Below are 13,950 nucleotides of genomic sequence, written 5' to 3'. Positions count from 1 at the left end.
TATGCAGTACCTTAGTTATCGCCACATACACTACTCAGGGCTGGCAGGGGGAAAAAAAATTTACATTCTTGTATGTTGCCAAATGTTTAGATGGCCCACAGGTTGTTTATCTAACAGCTTGACATTTGGCCAGACTGACTGAAGATAATGAGTTTTAGTGAGGTTGCTTCTAGACCTGGAAACTGCTCTACAAATCAAGACACAGAAGCTTGTGAAAAACTCAGTGCTTCCTTAGCAGCATCCCCTCCCAACTCAGAATGACTTTAAATATTCATCATCTGGATAAATCAAACAACGCACATTTGATCTTTCTTACTTCCCTTACGTGTTATTTTCCATCACATCGCAGAGGAATTTTGATCAGGGTTTATAAGGTCATATGAACTGTGGCCTAAGAGCCACCCTAAAAATTGATTATAGCCTAGAAATCGACTGCTTGTGGAGCCTTCTATTAATCCTGTTCTATTTATGTAGTGTCCACACTTGTCTTGGGTTTTCTTACGATTTTGCTCCAACTCAAAATTTCTCTGAAGATGTCGAGAATTCTAGTCTCTGCTGTGTTTGTAATCCATATGAAGAAAAGCCAAGAACAAAGGAAGTGAAACATCTGGGACACTGGAGATGCTCAACTGCAGCCCAAGAGTAATTCCACAGCACTTGCATTCTGTTCAAGTAGAACCAGTTAATAAATTATGCCAGTACATGAGGCATTCAGAGTGGCACAACTGCTCAGAGTGACTGTCAACCTTTGGTGGAGTATGTTTTAATATGAAAACTTAATAGATGTAATTTAGTAGCAATTTTCTTTGGGAGTAAATGGGTCTCTTCATCATACTCTGAGAACACAGAAGAAAAATGACTAATAATTCAGCACAAAATGAAAACCTGTGGTTACCTAAGAGGTACGAATGTGCATTTAGCAGTTTCTTCTTTTTCTAGCTGAATACACAAGATGAATGGTGGCTGTGGTGAGGCTTTCTCCCTGCTGCTACTTAAGATTTGCTGCTCAGAAAAAGAAATGAGTAGCACTTCACCAATATGGAAATGTTTCTAATAGAATATAAAAATCTGTTAAGCAATTTTCCAGTACATTAGACTGAAATTGCTTAAGATGGGTATATATTTGTGGCAATCAAACATTACATAAATTGCAGTCTTATAATGCCCCTATGTGGAAAGTGCTAGTACAATTTGGCCTCATATTTTAGTCAGTACTTTTGTACCCACTTCCACTTGTGACCAAAGCCACTTCGCAATTACCTGGGAGAGGACTTCCTGACTTGAGGGTCACCCATGCTTTCATTATGAAGAGTCATTCTTTCTGGCAACTTGTACAGAGCTCAAAATGAAAAAGCCAACCAGCTAGTTTTTGTTAGTCAGCTTTAACAGAGCACGAGAGGTCTGAGAAGCTTGGCTCTGAGTAAAAATAACAAGTCATTGTGTACAGAGAAGTATCCCTAACTTCTTGCCTGCTTCTCTATTCCAACTTTTTATTGGTTTACAAAGATCATTGGTTTACAAAGAAGACCATGACATCTACTGAGGACAAAAAAAAAAAAAAAAAAAAAAAAAAAAAGGAAATGCTCATATTGAGAAGCTACTTTAAGTTACAGAGTACTAATCAGCTATCCGCCAGACCTGACATACATCCCTCCCCACCATACTTGACTTGCACATGATTTTTCATTTTTAGAATAACTCTTTCAGTAATTCTGCTCTGAAGACAAATAATCACTGAATGTCAGCTTAGAAAAAGTGTAGGCAATAGGTATGGGTAGAAGCCATCAAGTAACAGCAAAGAGGAAAACACTACAACTGTAGCAAGGGAATAAGATCTAGAACATTCTGAATATAAACAGAATTATATAGAATGGTGGTTCCAAATACTTTACTGCCACATAACAAGATATAATTATAGAAACTGAAAGTGTTCCAGTATGGGAACATTTTAAGACCCACAGTGTGATGGAAAAAATGCCCTGGAGCCAGGCAGGGCTGTTTGAATCCCAGCTCTACTGCATACTGCCTGTACAACCTTGGGCAAGTCACACCACATCAGTCTGTTTCCTTGCCTATAAAATGGAACATTAACTTCATACAACTGTTTAAAGGACTAGAATTAATGTAGAAAATTGGCTTATCATTGAAAGAATGGTAGCTTATAGTATTAATGATTACATCACACTCTACTTATGAACCCATGCTTCAGGACTGCTACTAAGTCCCAGAGAATGAGTTCTGCAGGAGTATACAGTCTTAGCTTCAAGTCTCTATTTTGTGACTCAAGTTCCCCATTTTGTTTTTCAAAGTCACATCAAATTTTAGGCATGTATACTGTTTCACCTATAAATACACCTCCTTCAGGTGTATCTAAACCTACACATGCTGCCCATTTTGAAACTCATGATAATGGCATCCTTGCTTCTCACTGATTTTGGTATTTTCATCTCACCAACAAACTAGAGTATGGTACAGTATTAAAGTTTAAAATACTCACTTTATTTATACACATCACTGCCCTCTAGTGACTAGAATAATTCCTTCTAGTAATCTAACTGATCCCCTTGATGTAAAAAAAATAAATAAAAAATCTAGTTACTCATCCACCAGCAGGAAGAAAAAATCTTTTTCCAGTAAATGTTGGTTGATGTAACCAGTTAAACCTGATCTTACCTTCCTGATCAAAGCATCTAGCTGTGGTCTGACCCACCATCTAAAGCTACAGAGCACAGGTGGACCACCTGTATGTTCTACTATAGATTCTTGTCTTAATAGGGTTGGCTATGTAGGGCATGACGTTAGTAATAACACATTAGGCACATTTCCTCTCTAATACCCCTCAACTCTTAAGAACTTGGCCTCCACAGTGTTCCTTAAATTTTTTACCTTATAATTTTTTTAATAAAAGCATATATTATTTATATAAGGGGGCACCCCACAGTATTTTCAAGGGAGAGAGAAAAAATCTGGATTATTAAAATAGGAGCTTTGCATTCAAGATCTATTCCAAGTTTAGAATACCAAGAGATTGGCTGACATCCTGAAAGACTGGTCTGTTCTCTAACTTTTGACCAGTTAGCACCAAACTCAGGAAAACCTCTAACCTTATTCACAGAAGAGAATGGGCAATAGTAGTAGCTACTGTTTATAAGCTAGACCTTGTGCTTAACTATTTGTATCTGTCACCTCCAACAATCCCACGTGGTACGTGTTTTTATCCCTTTTTTTTTTTTTTTTTTTTTTTTTGCTATACGCGGGCCTCTCACTGCTGTGGCCTCTCCCGCTGCGGAGCACAGGCCCCGGACCACAGGCTCCGGACGCGCAGGCTCAGCGGCCATGGCTCACGGGCCCAGGAGCTCCGCGGCATGTGGGACCCTCCCAGACCGGGGGACGAACCCGCGTCCCCTGCATCGGCAGGCGGACCCTCAACCACTGCGCCACCAGGGAAGCCCCTTTATCCGTTTTATACGTGAGACCAAGAGAACTTATATAACTGAGTCCAAATCTGCACATAAGCCCTCCTCCGATAACAGGAAAACCATCTGAAGGGCAAGTGACACTGAACAAATTACCATCTTGGTGTAAACAGTAACAAATTACAATAAACTCTGACCCAGAAACTGCTGAAGAACAGAATCTAAGAATATTTACTAGTAAAAGATAGGTGTTCAAAGATGACCTATCTTCTATAGCTGCCTTCAATTATTAAATGCTAGCTAGTTATAAATTCAGTGAGAAACTTATTCTACACAGATATAGATAGGTTTCTCTTATCCAAACGCAAATCTTCTCAGGTTTGAAATCCTAAAAGTAGAACATTAAGCTAAATGATAACTCTCCCAATATATATATATTTTTTAATGGCACCTCATGGGAGCCTGGACACAATGTCCGACCTTAGAATCACCTATGATTTTTTTTTAATTAATTAATTTATTTATGGCTGCATTGGGTCTTCGTTGCTGCGCGCAGGCTTTCTCTAGTTGCGGAGAGCGGGGGCTACTCTTCGTTGTGGTGCTTGGGCTTCTCACTGCGGTGGCATTCCTTGTGGCGGAGCACGGGCTCTAGGTGTGGGCTTCAGTAGTTGTGGCATGCAGGCTCAGTAGTTGTGGCTCACAGGCTCTATAGCGCAGGCTCAGTTGTGGCGCACAGACTTACTTGCTCCATGGCATGTGGGATCTTCCTGAACCAGGGCTCGAACCCGTGAACCCTGCACTGGCAGGTGGATTCTTAACCACTGTGCCACCAAGGAAGCCCACCTCTGATTTCCTCTAGTCACTTTTTCTTTGTTTTTTTTTTTTTTTTTTGGTAGTACCCGGGCTCAGGAGTTGTGTCTCGTGGGCTCCAGAGCACAAGCTCAGCAGTTGTGGTGCACAGGCCCAGCCGCTCTGTGGCATGTGGAATACTCCCGGACCAGGGCTTGAACACGTGTCCCCTGCACTGGCAGGCGGATTCTCAACAAGTACGCCACCAGGGAAGTCCCTTCTTCGGTTTTTTTTTTTTGGCTGTATCACACAGCTTGCGGGATCTTAGCTCCCCGATCAGGGACTGAACTCGCACCCATGGCAGTGAAAGCCCAGAGTCCTAACCACCGGACCATCAGGGAATTCCCTATTTTTTCAGTTTTAAAAACCTAGACAGATGATAAATATACTTAAGCCTGTGTGATGCATAAGGCCAAAGCATAAGTGGACAACGGAACACCCCTCTACCAGCTCCCCTCCACCAATGTGGGTTTATGGGTCCATCAGCCCCTCCTTGGTGAAGAACAGCAATCCCTGTTTTCCTCAGAGACTGTTCAGTAATAGTAATACTGATGCCTGAACTTGCATCTTTAAAGACATATTTCAGGATGTGGGAGCTTCTGGGACCATAACTTTAACCCAGCCTTCCATAACAGTCTTTTTACTTTCTAGTACAAAACATGACACCGCAATAATAGCAAGGAACCGCTTCAGCTTTTTCACTTCTGCAGAAGCTGTAACAACTTCCCCAACATATAAAGGGGCTGGAAAGTTAATTTCCTGGGAAAGAAATACACAGCCTGGCCCTGGCATTTTAGTACCTAGGAGAGCTGAAATAAGTCCATTGATCAAAACTCCATGTACAATCGTCTTTCCAAATCTGGTGTGTTTTGCAAAATCTTCATCTAAATGCAAAGGATTGACATCCCCTGTTAATTCTGAGAAGATAGCCACATCCCTCTGTGTGAAGGCCCTACTGAGTTCAGCCCGGTCTCCAACTCTGATGTGCACATGCTGTAAGTGCTGCCTGTTTAGCACTGCTTGGTTCAGGCAGATACTCCTCTGAAGCCTACCCCACCAAAGGCGATGGCTAGAAATTACTGGGAGCATCTTCACAGGTCTCAAATTCCATCAACAGGAGCTTTTAGGCTGCTTCAGTCTTCAAACATTATGCTGGTGCCAAAATGTACTTTGGAGAGCGAGGAATACTTCTGAAATTGAAGACTATTCAATTCAATACTAGTTCTCTACTGTTACCAGATAATGCCAGGAGAAATGGAGAAACCTATAAGAGAAAGCAAAAGTTTAAGGCAGTATCAGGAGAAAACTGCACTGCAACACAGGACAATGTAGAAACGTGCCCTATTCTATAGGATAAGCCAAACTAAGGTAGTAGCACTTTAAAGAGCGTCCTGAGAGCTATAGCCTTAGATAAGTAAGTGGTCATGATAAACTCAGAAAGCGCATTCCAATACATTAGGCGCTAGGCATTAAGCAACAAAAGTTAAGACTTTTCCACAGGTGTTCCAAGTTTTATCCCCAGTCCTCCCCCATACAATTTAAAACCTACGTGCTTTGTCTCACGGTTTTGTAATTAATGAAGCCCCGAATTTTCCCCTCCCAGCTGGATGATGTTAACCACACTAGATTTATGCAAGCGCAAAAATGAGACACATATTAATAAGTAGTTTGGTCTACTACTCAGCCTCATTTGGAATATGTGAAAGAATGGTCTTTACCTGAATCACTCTGAAAGCACATTTCTTGCCTTTATAGGATCCTAACAGGGTCAAAGAGCTCCACAATTTGACAAGACCACTACGGAAAGATCGAGAAAGCGTAAGTAAAGATTTGTCCCTGCAACATCTCCCTAGTACTTTTGTTTGTTATGGTCCAGAAAGTAGTTTCTACCAGAAAACCTATTTAAAATAAGAAAACTTTAAAAATAAAAGCACAGTATGTCAAAGGCAAAGAAAAAAATGAACCTCAACCAGGAATGTTTCTAAAATATACACTTCTGAGTTTGCAACCCTGACTATCAATTGGGAAACACTACAGTTGTAAGCAAATAACAAGTTTGGCTCTCTAGGGTGTAAGTTCCTGGTGGATGAATGTTCATATTCTCCCCAATTTAAACTTCCAAAAGCTCATCGGAGTTCACAATGACAAAATGCTTCTCATTCTCAGAAGAGAGCACCTTTGCTCTTTTTTTGCCATCCGTCTCTTTGCTCTGTTAAACCACAAGTGTTCCACTGTCTGTCATACCTGCTGCATATTCTCAAGATGGCTGACAAGGTCTTCTCTTCGTAGGTTAGAATGTCCAAGGGTAAAGCAGCACCAACCTAAGTATGGAATAATGCTGTCAGCAGACTATTATCATCATTACTCTTGAACTCTAATAACTAATTCTGTCAACTGCTTTTCTTCTCCAAAAAATCAGTATGTTATTTAATGGACTGGAGTACTGGGCCTGCTTTTTTATAACTTCCCCCTGCCTGGAACATTCTTCCTGTACCTCTTCATATTGCTAAGGCCTCTTTACCTTTCTCAAGTCTTTGTTTAAATTGCTCCTTCCTTGATTCCCAAGATTAAGCTCAACTGCTTGCTACGCTCTTCCACATACAGGACCCACAGACTTCCTGTTTCAAGGTATTCATCATTCTTGCCATTAATTGTTCAAGATGGTTTCCTACTAAAATAACCAAGACCATGAGGCAGAAGCCATGTCTGTTTGTTTACAACTACATCCCCAGGAACCAGGTTTTATACTTGACATACAGAGGGTGCATGGATTTTTTTTCCCTCATACTTTTTATTTTGAAAAATTAGAGTCACATGAGATTGCAAAAAAAATGTGCAGGAAGATTCCATGCACCCTTCACTTAGCCTCCCCCAGTGTCAACAACTTGCATAACTACAGTACAATATCAAAACCAGAAAACCGAAATTAATAAATCAGAGCTTATCCCAATTTTGCCAATTATACATGCACTCATATTTGTTTACACATATATATGTGTAGTTCTATGCAATATTACCATACAGGTAATTTAAGTATTACCATTTTCAAGATAAAGAGCTACAACATCACAAGGCTCTCTCCTTCAACCCCCTTTACAGCCATACCCACCACTCCTCCTCATCCCTAAACCCAGGCAAACACTTATCTTTCTCTAGATTATATAATTATGATAATTATGTTATTTCAAGAGCATTATATACATGGAATCACCCAGTATATTACTTTTTGGGATTGGCTTTTTCACTCAGCATAATTCTCTAGAGATTCGGTCAATGTGTCAGGTGTATCTATGGTTTACTCCTTTTCATTACTGAGTATATTCCACGGTATGAATGTACAATAGTTTGTTTAACTATTCACCCACTGAAGGACATGTGGCTTATTTCTATCTTGGGGCTCTTACCAATAAAGCTGCTATGAACATTTGTGTACACATTTTTGTGTGGACGTAAGTTTTCATTTCTCTGGGATAAACAGCCAGGTATGCAATTGCTGGGTTGTACAGTAGTTTAAAAAAAACTACCATAGTTTTTTAAAGGAAGTTGCCAAACTGTGTTCCAAAGTGGCTGTACCATTTTACATGCCCACCAGCAACGTCTGAGTGGTTTAGTTTCTCGGCATCCTCACCAGCATTTAGTGTTATCACCATTCTTCATTTCAGTCATTCTGCCAAGTGTGTAGTAATGTGTCATTGTGGTTTTAATGTGCATTTCCCTAATGGCTAACGATGCTGAACATCTTTCCATACATGTGCTTCTTTGCCAACTGTACACCATTTTTAGTGAAATGTCTGTTCATATCTTTTGCCCATTTTTAAGAATTTTTTTTTGTATTTTGGCTGCGCCGTGCCATGCCATGCGGCACGCGGGATGGTTCCCCAACCAGTGATAGGACCCGGGCCTCCGCAGTGAAAGCGCCAAATCCTAACCACTAGGCCACCAAGGAACTCCCACTTTTGCCCATTTTCTAACTGGCGTGTTTGGGTTTTTTTCTTTACTACTGAGTTTTAAGACATCTTAATATATTCTAGATATTAGTCCTTTGTCAGATATGTGGTTTACAAATATCTTCCCCTCAGTCTGTAGTCTGTTTTTTAGCCTCTGAACTGAATCTTTTGCAGAGTAAAAGTTTTTAATTTTGATGAGTGCTTGACAGATTTTAATTTGATAGAATATATGTATCAGGAAATAATTTCCTGAGAATCATCTGTCTTTGTTCTCTCTTCAAAACTCTACTTGTTTTCAACTGAATGCGAAAACAGACTATTCAAAGTGCTGGTCTGTGATAAGGAGCTGCACCAGAGTGGAAATCAACAATATCAGTGAGCGCACTGCTTAGTTCAGCTCAGTTTTTTTTCATTGGAGACTGTCTCAGTAAAGGAAACAGGGTGCTCATTTACATTCTGGTACAAGCCACAACAGTCAAAAAAACAAAAAAAAAAACCCAGCAGTTTGCAGGTTGCCAGTCTATGCCATACTCTGAGTTGCACTACACTAAACATTTGTCTAACAAGTTCTTGTCAACTAGAAGGCATATGAGAACAAACCTACACAAAACTCATCACTTCTGAAAGTCTGCTTCTGCAATTTCAAATGTGGTTTTAAAGTTTTAAAATAATGTTGGGAAAAATGTCCTTTCACTATGTCTTACAAAGACCTTAGGAGTGTTCAAACTACCAAGTGATTCCATACCTCTCCAAACAGGTCCTTCAGGGCTGAAATAAGCAGCTGTTTGAACTGTGCAGCATTCAGTCCAATGCCATGATCTTGAAATTCTCTGTAAAAAATATTTTTTAAAAAATGCATTGCATTAAATTTCATGCCATTCACATTCATAAAAAAGTAGTCGAAAATAAAACTCAGGAGACTGAACTTACAGGCAGACTTTCATGTAGTGGTGCTCAGAGGGATTTCTGTAAACTATTCTTTCATATGCGGCAGCTGGGGCTGGCATCTTTTCCAGTGCTGATCACACCTACATGAAGGGTCAAGGGGGCTAGAAATTACCAAGATGCAAGCTATTTTTCACTTTTTTAATGAGAATTTGACCTATATGATTTTTTAAAAGAACTCTTAGTACAATAACTTATCTAATTCTGGTCAAACTGATGTTACCCATACAGACACAATGGAAGTTTCTATATTTTATATACGCCAGACCACCGTACTCTTATTTAATCCCAGCAAACATTTTCCCTTACTGAGTACCCAGCTCTGTGCTAAACACTTTACATGACTTAGGTCATGTCTTCAAGATGATCCCATGAGCTAAAAGCTATCAGTATTCCCATTTTTGAGAAGAGAACACTGAGGCTCAGCAAAGATAGCTAACACCTGCCCAGAGGCACACAGAGATTCCAACCACTCCTGAGCTGCCTCAAGACCACTCTGGCATGATGCCTATTCATACAAAAAAAAAAAAAGTAAAAAGCATAAAGGAGTAAAATCTGGGACCGAAGACCCTCTTCTTATTTACTCTCAGTCAACACAGAACATTAACAGAAGAATGACGGGTGGTAGTTCTCCTGGCCTCCCACAACGTTTGATCTGCCTGTTCCCTGTCTAGAAGCCAGGCCTGTACAGGGCTATTTGGCAGGCTTGCAAAAGACTGAGCTTAAACAGCAAAGTTCTTAAGAGGAATTCTGGAATGGACACTCAAGCCATTTCTAACAGATCTGGAACCTTCAAGAACTCAGAACATGCTAGTCCCCCTGTAGAGAATCCCTGTCCTTTGGCTCCACGCCTACCTCACTTTCACTCTGGATAGCTCCTACTCATCTTTCAAATTTTAGCTTGAAGTTCACCTCTTCCAGGAATACTGCCTCTTCAGGAAGGTCTTCTGTGACACCCTAAGTTAGGTTCTCTTGTTACACAATCTCTTAATATTGTCTATTTGTTTAATATCTGGTTCCCCCACTAAAGGGACCAGGAAACTGAGACCGAACCAAGGAAAGGGACTTTTCCAAGGTCACATAGCTATAGACCAGCATTTACAAAAACCTCTCTGGGCCCACTTCCAACTACTCCCAAAGAATGACCTCAAGAAAAAATGAGAAGTCAGGGTCAAGAAGGTACATCCAACCATCCATTCAACAAACACGAGTGTTTACTGAGTCTGGCACAGAGTATTCAACACTTTCTGAATACAGGATTGATCAAATGGTTGTAGTGTGAGGCCTGTATGTTCAAGAGTTATCTTTGGTTTCAGGACTGCAGCAATAGTTACCTGGTGCTTCTTTCCCCATCACCAGAGTCTCCCCGACTAAAGGGGCAAGGAGAACAGGACCCTCAATCATTCCATTCATTGTCCGGCACACGACAGGTGTTTTTTAAGTGTTACGGACTACCCTAGAGGAGTTGGCTGCTTGAGGTAGGGGAGTGAGACTGGACTGAGGCTTAGGATGCCAATAACAACAAAGACTTCAGGACTACTCTGGAAATGGATAATGGTGATAGCTGTACAACAACGTGAATGTACTTAATGCCAATGAACTGTACAGTTAAAAATGGTAAATTTTATGTTATGTTTATTTTACCAAAAAAAAAAAAGACTGAAGGAGCAAGTGTTTATTGAGCAGTCACCTCTGACAGGGCTGAGCCTCAGGGTGAGTGATAGCTCTGCCCTCTTCATTACCTGATCTACTAGTAATAGGTGTCCCTGTTTCCCTCCCCAATCTAGTCTCTACAGCAGCCTGAGTGACCCTACTAAAAACCATCCAAGCCACATCATTCCTCTGCTCAAAACCTTGCAAAGATTCCCGTTTCAGAGTAAAGCCAAAGTGTTTACAGCCGTGATCTGTACCGCTGGTTCCTCCCACCACCTTGACCTACCGCTCTCCCCTGCTCAGTCCCACCACACAGGCCTCCTAGCTCTTTCCCTCCCGCCTCTGGGCCTCCCTCCTACTTTTCCACATGCTGTAAATACTCTTCCTCCAGATAGCCACATGGCTCATTCCCTTGCCTCCTTCATAGCTTTGCTTAATTTCATTCCTCCATTTATTCCAGTGGCATTTAGATCTAATGTCATCCCCCCATGCCCCTGCTCTACTTTTTCCTCATAGCATTCACCACCCTCTAACATAACTGTGAAATTCATTTATTCTTTATTCGTACTTCCCTCCCCCGCCCTATTAGAATATACATTCTAAAAGAAACAGGCATCTTTCTGTCTTGTTCTCTGATGTTTCCCGAAAACCTAAAACAATACATCGCATACAGCAAGCATTCAATATATAACTTTGGGACGAAGTCAATGATTTAAAAAAAAAAAAACAGAATCCTCGATCCCGTACTGTTGGGCACTTAAGTCGTTTTCAACTTTTTTAGACTAACGTCCGCCATTGATTTAGCGCCCACCTGGGGGCTGGGCGCATGCGCTCTGCACACGTGACCCGTTCGGTCCTCTCGGCCACCCTCCGCGACTAAGACCGCGTTGTAGAGAGGCACGGGGAGGTTCGCGGCCCAGCCTCGCCTTCAGCCCTTGGCGTCCGCGGCCGGAGCGGTAGGTACCTTTGCCCGAACCTCGCTGCCCGCCGTCCCTCCGCCTTGCGCATGCGCCCCTGGCGCGCGCGTCCATACGTCACCAGTGCGGCCAACTGAGCTCACTCCCGGAAAACAGCCGCCCTGCTATCCGCCTACCCGCTCTCCGTCGGACTGGTCTGACGCCTCCCAGACTCCTTTCCCCTGCAAGAATCCACCAAGACTTGGAGCTCCCACGAAGCCTGCGGCCCGAACTCCGGGGTGTTTACGTTTGGCTCCTCTCTGTCCCGCCCCCGGATGCGTGACGTCTAGGGAGGATATGACGTCACCGCGCGAGGTTCTCCTAAGGACCCAGGCGTGACTGTGAAATCTGAGACTCGCCATGCTTAGTGCCCTCTAGTGCCCACGCTGCAGAAAGCCGAGTGCGCAAATGTCTGCATAGGGTAAGGGACTCAGGGCATGTTTATTGTGCCCGGGAGCGTGCTTCGTAATCATTCATCTATGCCTTCATTCGTTCAAAAAATTTATATCTAGCGTCTCTTCTGCTGAGCATCTCCTAAATAACACAATCCCCAAGGGCAGAACCGGTTCTCAGTGTCTCTTGTGGCTCCCAGCGCACAGTAGGTGTTCTGTCTGGGTTGACATAAAAAAACCCAGATGGTCCTATTTCCGAATGTAAGCCAAGTTTCATCTATTCGTTTATTGAATAAGTACTTGCTGAGCCCCTATTATGTGCTAGGCACTGGGAACAAGACGATATGGCCCCTGCACTCGGGAAACATATCGTGTGTATTCAACAATCAAGTGCTTACTTTGTGCCAGGTACTATGCAAAAACCTTTATATATGTTATCTCATGGAACTCTCACACAGTCCTAAAGTGACTATTATTACGATCATCCCCATTTTACAGAGGTGGAAACTGAGGCACAAGAGGCTAAGTTACTTGCCCAAGATCACAGTTGTAAGTGGTGGATTGGGCCATCTGACTTTAGATGGTTCTCTCCACACTGCACCGTATTACCACCAATTGTGTGATATGAGTCAGGGGTATACATGGGAGAGGGCCTCGGGGCTGCCAAAACTTGAGTGTAAAGCCCATGAGGTTGGGGCCTTGTCTTTGTCGGCTCACCACTGCTATCCTGTGTCTGGCACTCAACTCCTACCAAGTCCCCCGAAAACCGAGTTCCCTTGACAAGTTTATGATTAGTCTCTCTATCCAAAACTTTATTCCCTTTATTGTCCCACCCCTGTTCCCCTCAGGATTGAAGGGTAGCAAAGAAAAGGGGGGATTGAAACCAAGCAGGACCCTGTGGAGCCTTCCCGGGTACAAAAGTCCTTCCATGTCTAACTACGAGAGAATTAATCTTGCTTGTTTGAGAATTCCAGGGGCTGACCTTAAGGAGGTGGAAGCGGACCAACCTTGGAGTAAATTACTGATTGAGTACACGTTACAAACACCGAGATGACACTGACCAGACCACTGCACGACCCATCTCGAGATGATTATTGGAGCTGACCGTGCTGTTCTGCACGTAGCCCCCTGCTTGTGCACTCCTGAAACTCCCTTTTAAAGCCTTTGTCCTCTAACCCACAACTAGGAGATGGTCTCGGACATTAGTCCACCATTTTCGCAGGTTGCTGGCCTCCTGAATAAAACAAGTTTTTTCACCAACACTTGTTTCTCGAGTACTGACCTTTCAAGCGGCAAGCAGTCAAACTTGGGTTCAGTACCGGCCTCGTCCAGTTACACATATGTCCGTGTCTATGTGTGCACATACATACATATATACGTAAGTATAATGTCTAGAAGGGTTCCAAGTGGACTGATGGAAGACAGGTGGGGCTGTGTGGAGGGTATAGGAGATGCTCACAATGTTTTAGCATTCATTTTGTTCGATTTATTTTAAAGTGACAGGGCATCACTTTTATAATACTGATAATTGTTAGATAAAATTCAGGACTTGCCCCTAATGGTCACAAGGCAGAGCCCTGGACCGCATCCATCTGCATGCCTCTCCTTCCAACTTGGAAGAACAGACTCTTCCTCAAGATGTCAGCTCCAACCCCCACCCACCAAGGTAAGAGAGAGGGGACAGGGAGTGCAGGTTCACTGTCCCTTATCTGCAATCCTGAAATCCAAGAAAAATCCAGAAACCAAATCTTTCTTCATCTGGCATAATGCTTAATCTAAACTGAGGTGAAGC

The 13,950-nt window shown here is 42.4% G+C and overlaps 2 protein-coding genes across 3 annotated transcripts; both read right to left on the bottom strand.

Moving 5' to 3' along the window:
* Positions 1–1,589: 1,589 nt before the first annotated feature.
* On the bottom strand, positions 1,590–5,354 carry HTD2 (hydroxyacyl-thioester dehydratase type 2). Its single transcript, XM_060111055.1, has one exon. It carries the CDS (start codon positions 5,352–5,354, stop codon positions 4,848–4,850), a length of 507 nt encoding a protein of 168 aa, XP_059967038.1. The 3' UTR covers positions 1,590–4,847.
* An 86-nt stretch (positions 5,355–5,440) lies between these two features.
* RPP14 (ribonuclease P/MRP subunit p14) lies at positions 5,441–12,045 on the bottom strand. Of its 2 annotated transcripts, none has more exons than XM_060111057.1 (6): positions 11,904–12,045; positions 9,143–9,240; positions 8,958–9,042; positions 6,510–6,586; positions 5,984–6,062; positions 5,441–5,529 (listed from the first exon to the last, which is right to left on the bottom strand). In XM_060111057.1, the coding sequence occupies exons 2-6, from the start codon at positions 9,217–9,219 to the stop codon at positions 5,473–5,475; spliced, it is 375 nt and encodes a 124-aa protein (XP_059967040.1). In that variant the 5' UTR covers positions 9,220–9,240; positions 11,904–12,045; the 3' UTR covers positions 5,441–5,472. The 2 variants fall into 2 exon arrangements, with proteins under 2 accessions (XP_059967040.1, XP_059967039.1); XM_060111056.1 differs by lacking the exon at positions 11,904–12,045 and adding an exon at positions 11,622–11,819.
* Between the last annotated feature and the right edge of the window lie 1,905 nt (positions 12,046–13,950).

The sequence above is a fragment of the Mesoplodon densirostris genome, chromosome 10 (genome assembly GCF_025265405.1).
Source record: "Mesoplodon densirostris isolate mMesDen1 chromosome 10, mMesDen1 primary haplotype, whole genome shotgun sequence".
In the NCBI taxonomy this organism is placed as follows: Eukaryota; Metazoa; Chordata; class Mammalia; order Artiodactyla; family Ziphiidae; genus Mesoplodon; species Mesoplodon densirostris.
The sequence above is the reverse complement of the archived record's forward strand: the minus strand, read 5'-3'. Positions and strand labels throughout refer to the sequence as shown.

Coding starts and splice junctions, on each gene's coding strand:
- HTD2 (XM_060111055.1), bottom strand. CDS start 5,354: ATGCTCCCAGTAATTTCTAGCCATCGCCTTTGGTGGGGTAGGCTTCAG.
- RPP14 (XM_060111057.1), bottom strand. CDS start 9,219: ATGCCAGCCCCAGCTGCCGCATATGAAAGAATAGTTTACAGAAATCCC. Junction 6,063..6,509: donor ATCTTGAGAATATGCAGCAG/GTATGACAGACA, acceptor ATCTTTCCGTAG/TGGTCTTGTCAAATTGTGGA. Junction 5,530..5,983: donor GTGCTTTCAGAGTGATTCAG/GTAAAGACCATT, acceptor TTTCTCTTATAG/GTTTCTCCATTTCTCCTGGC.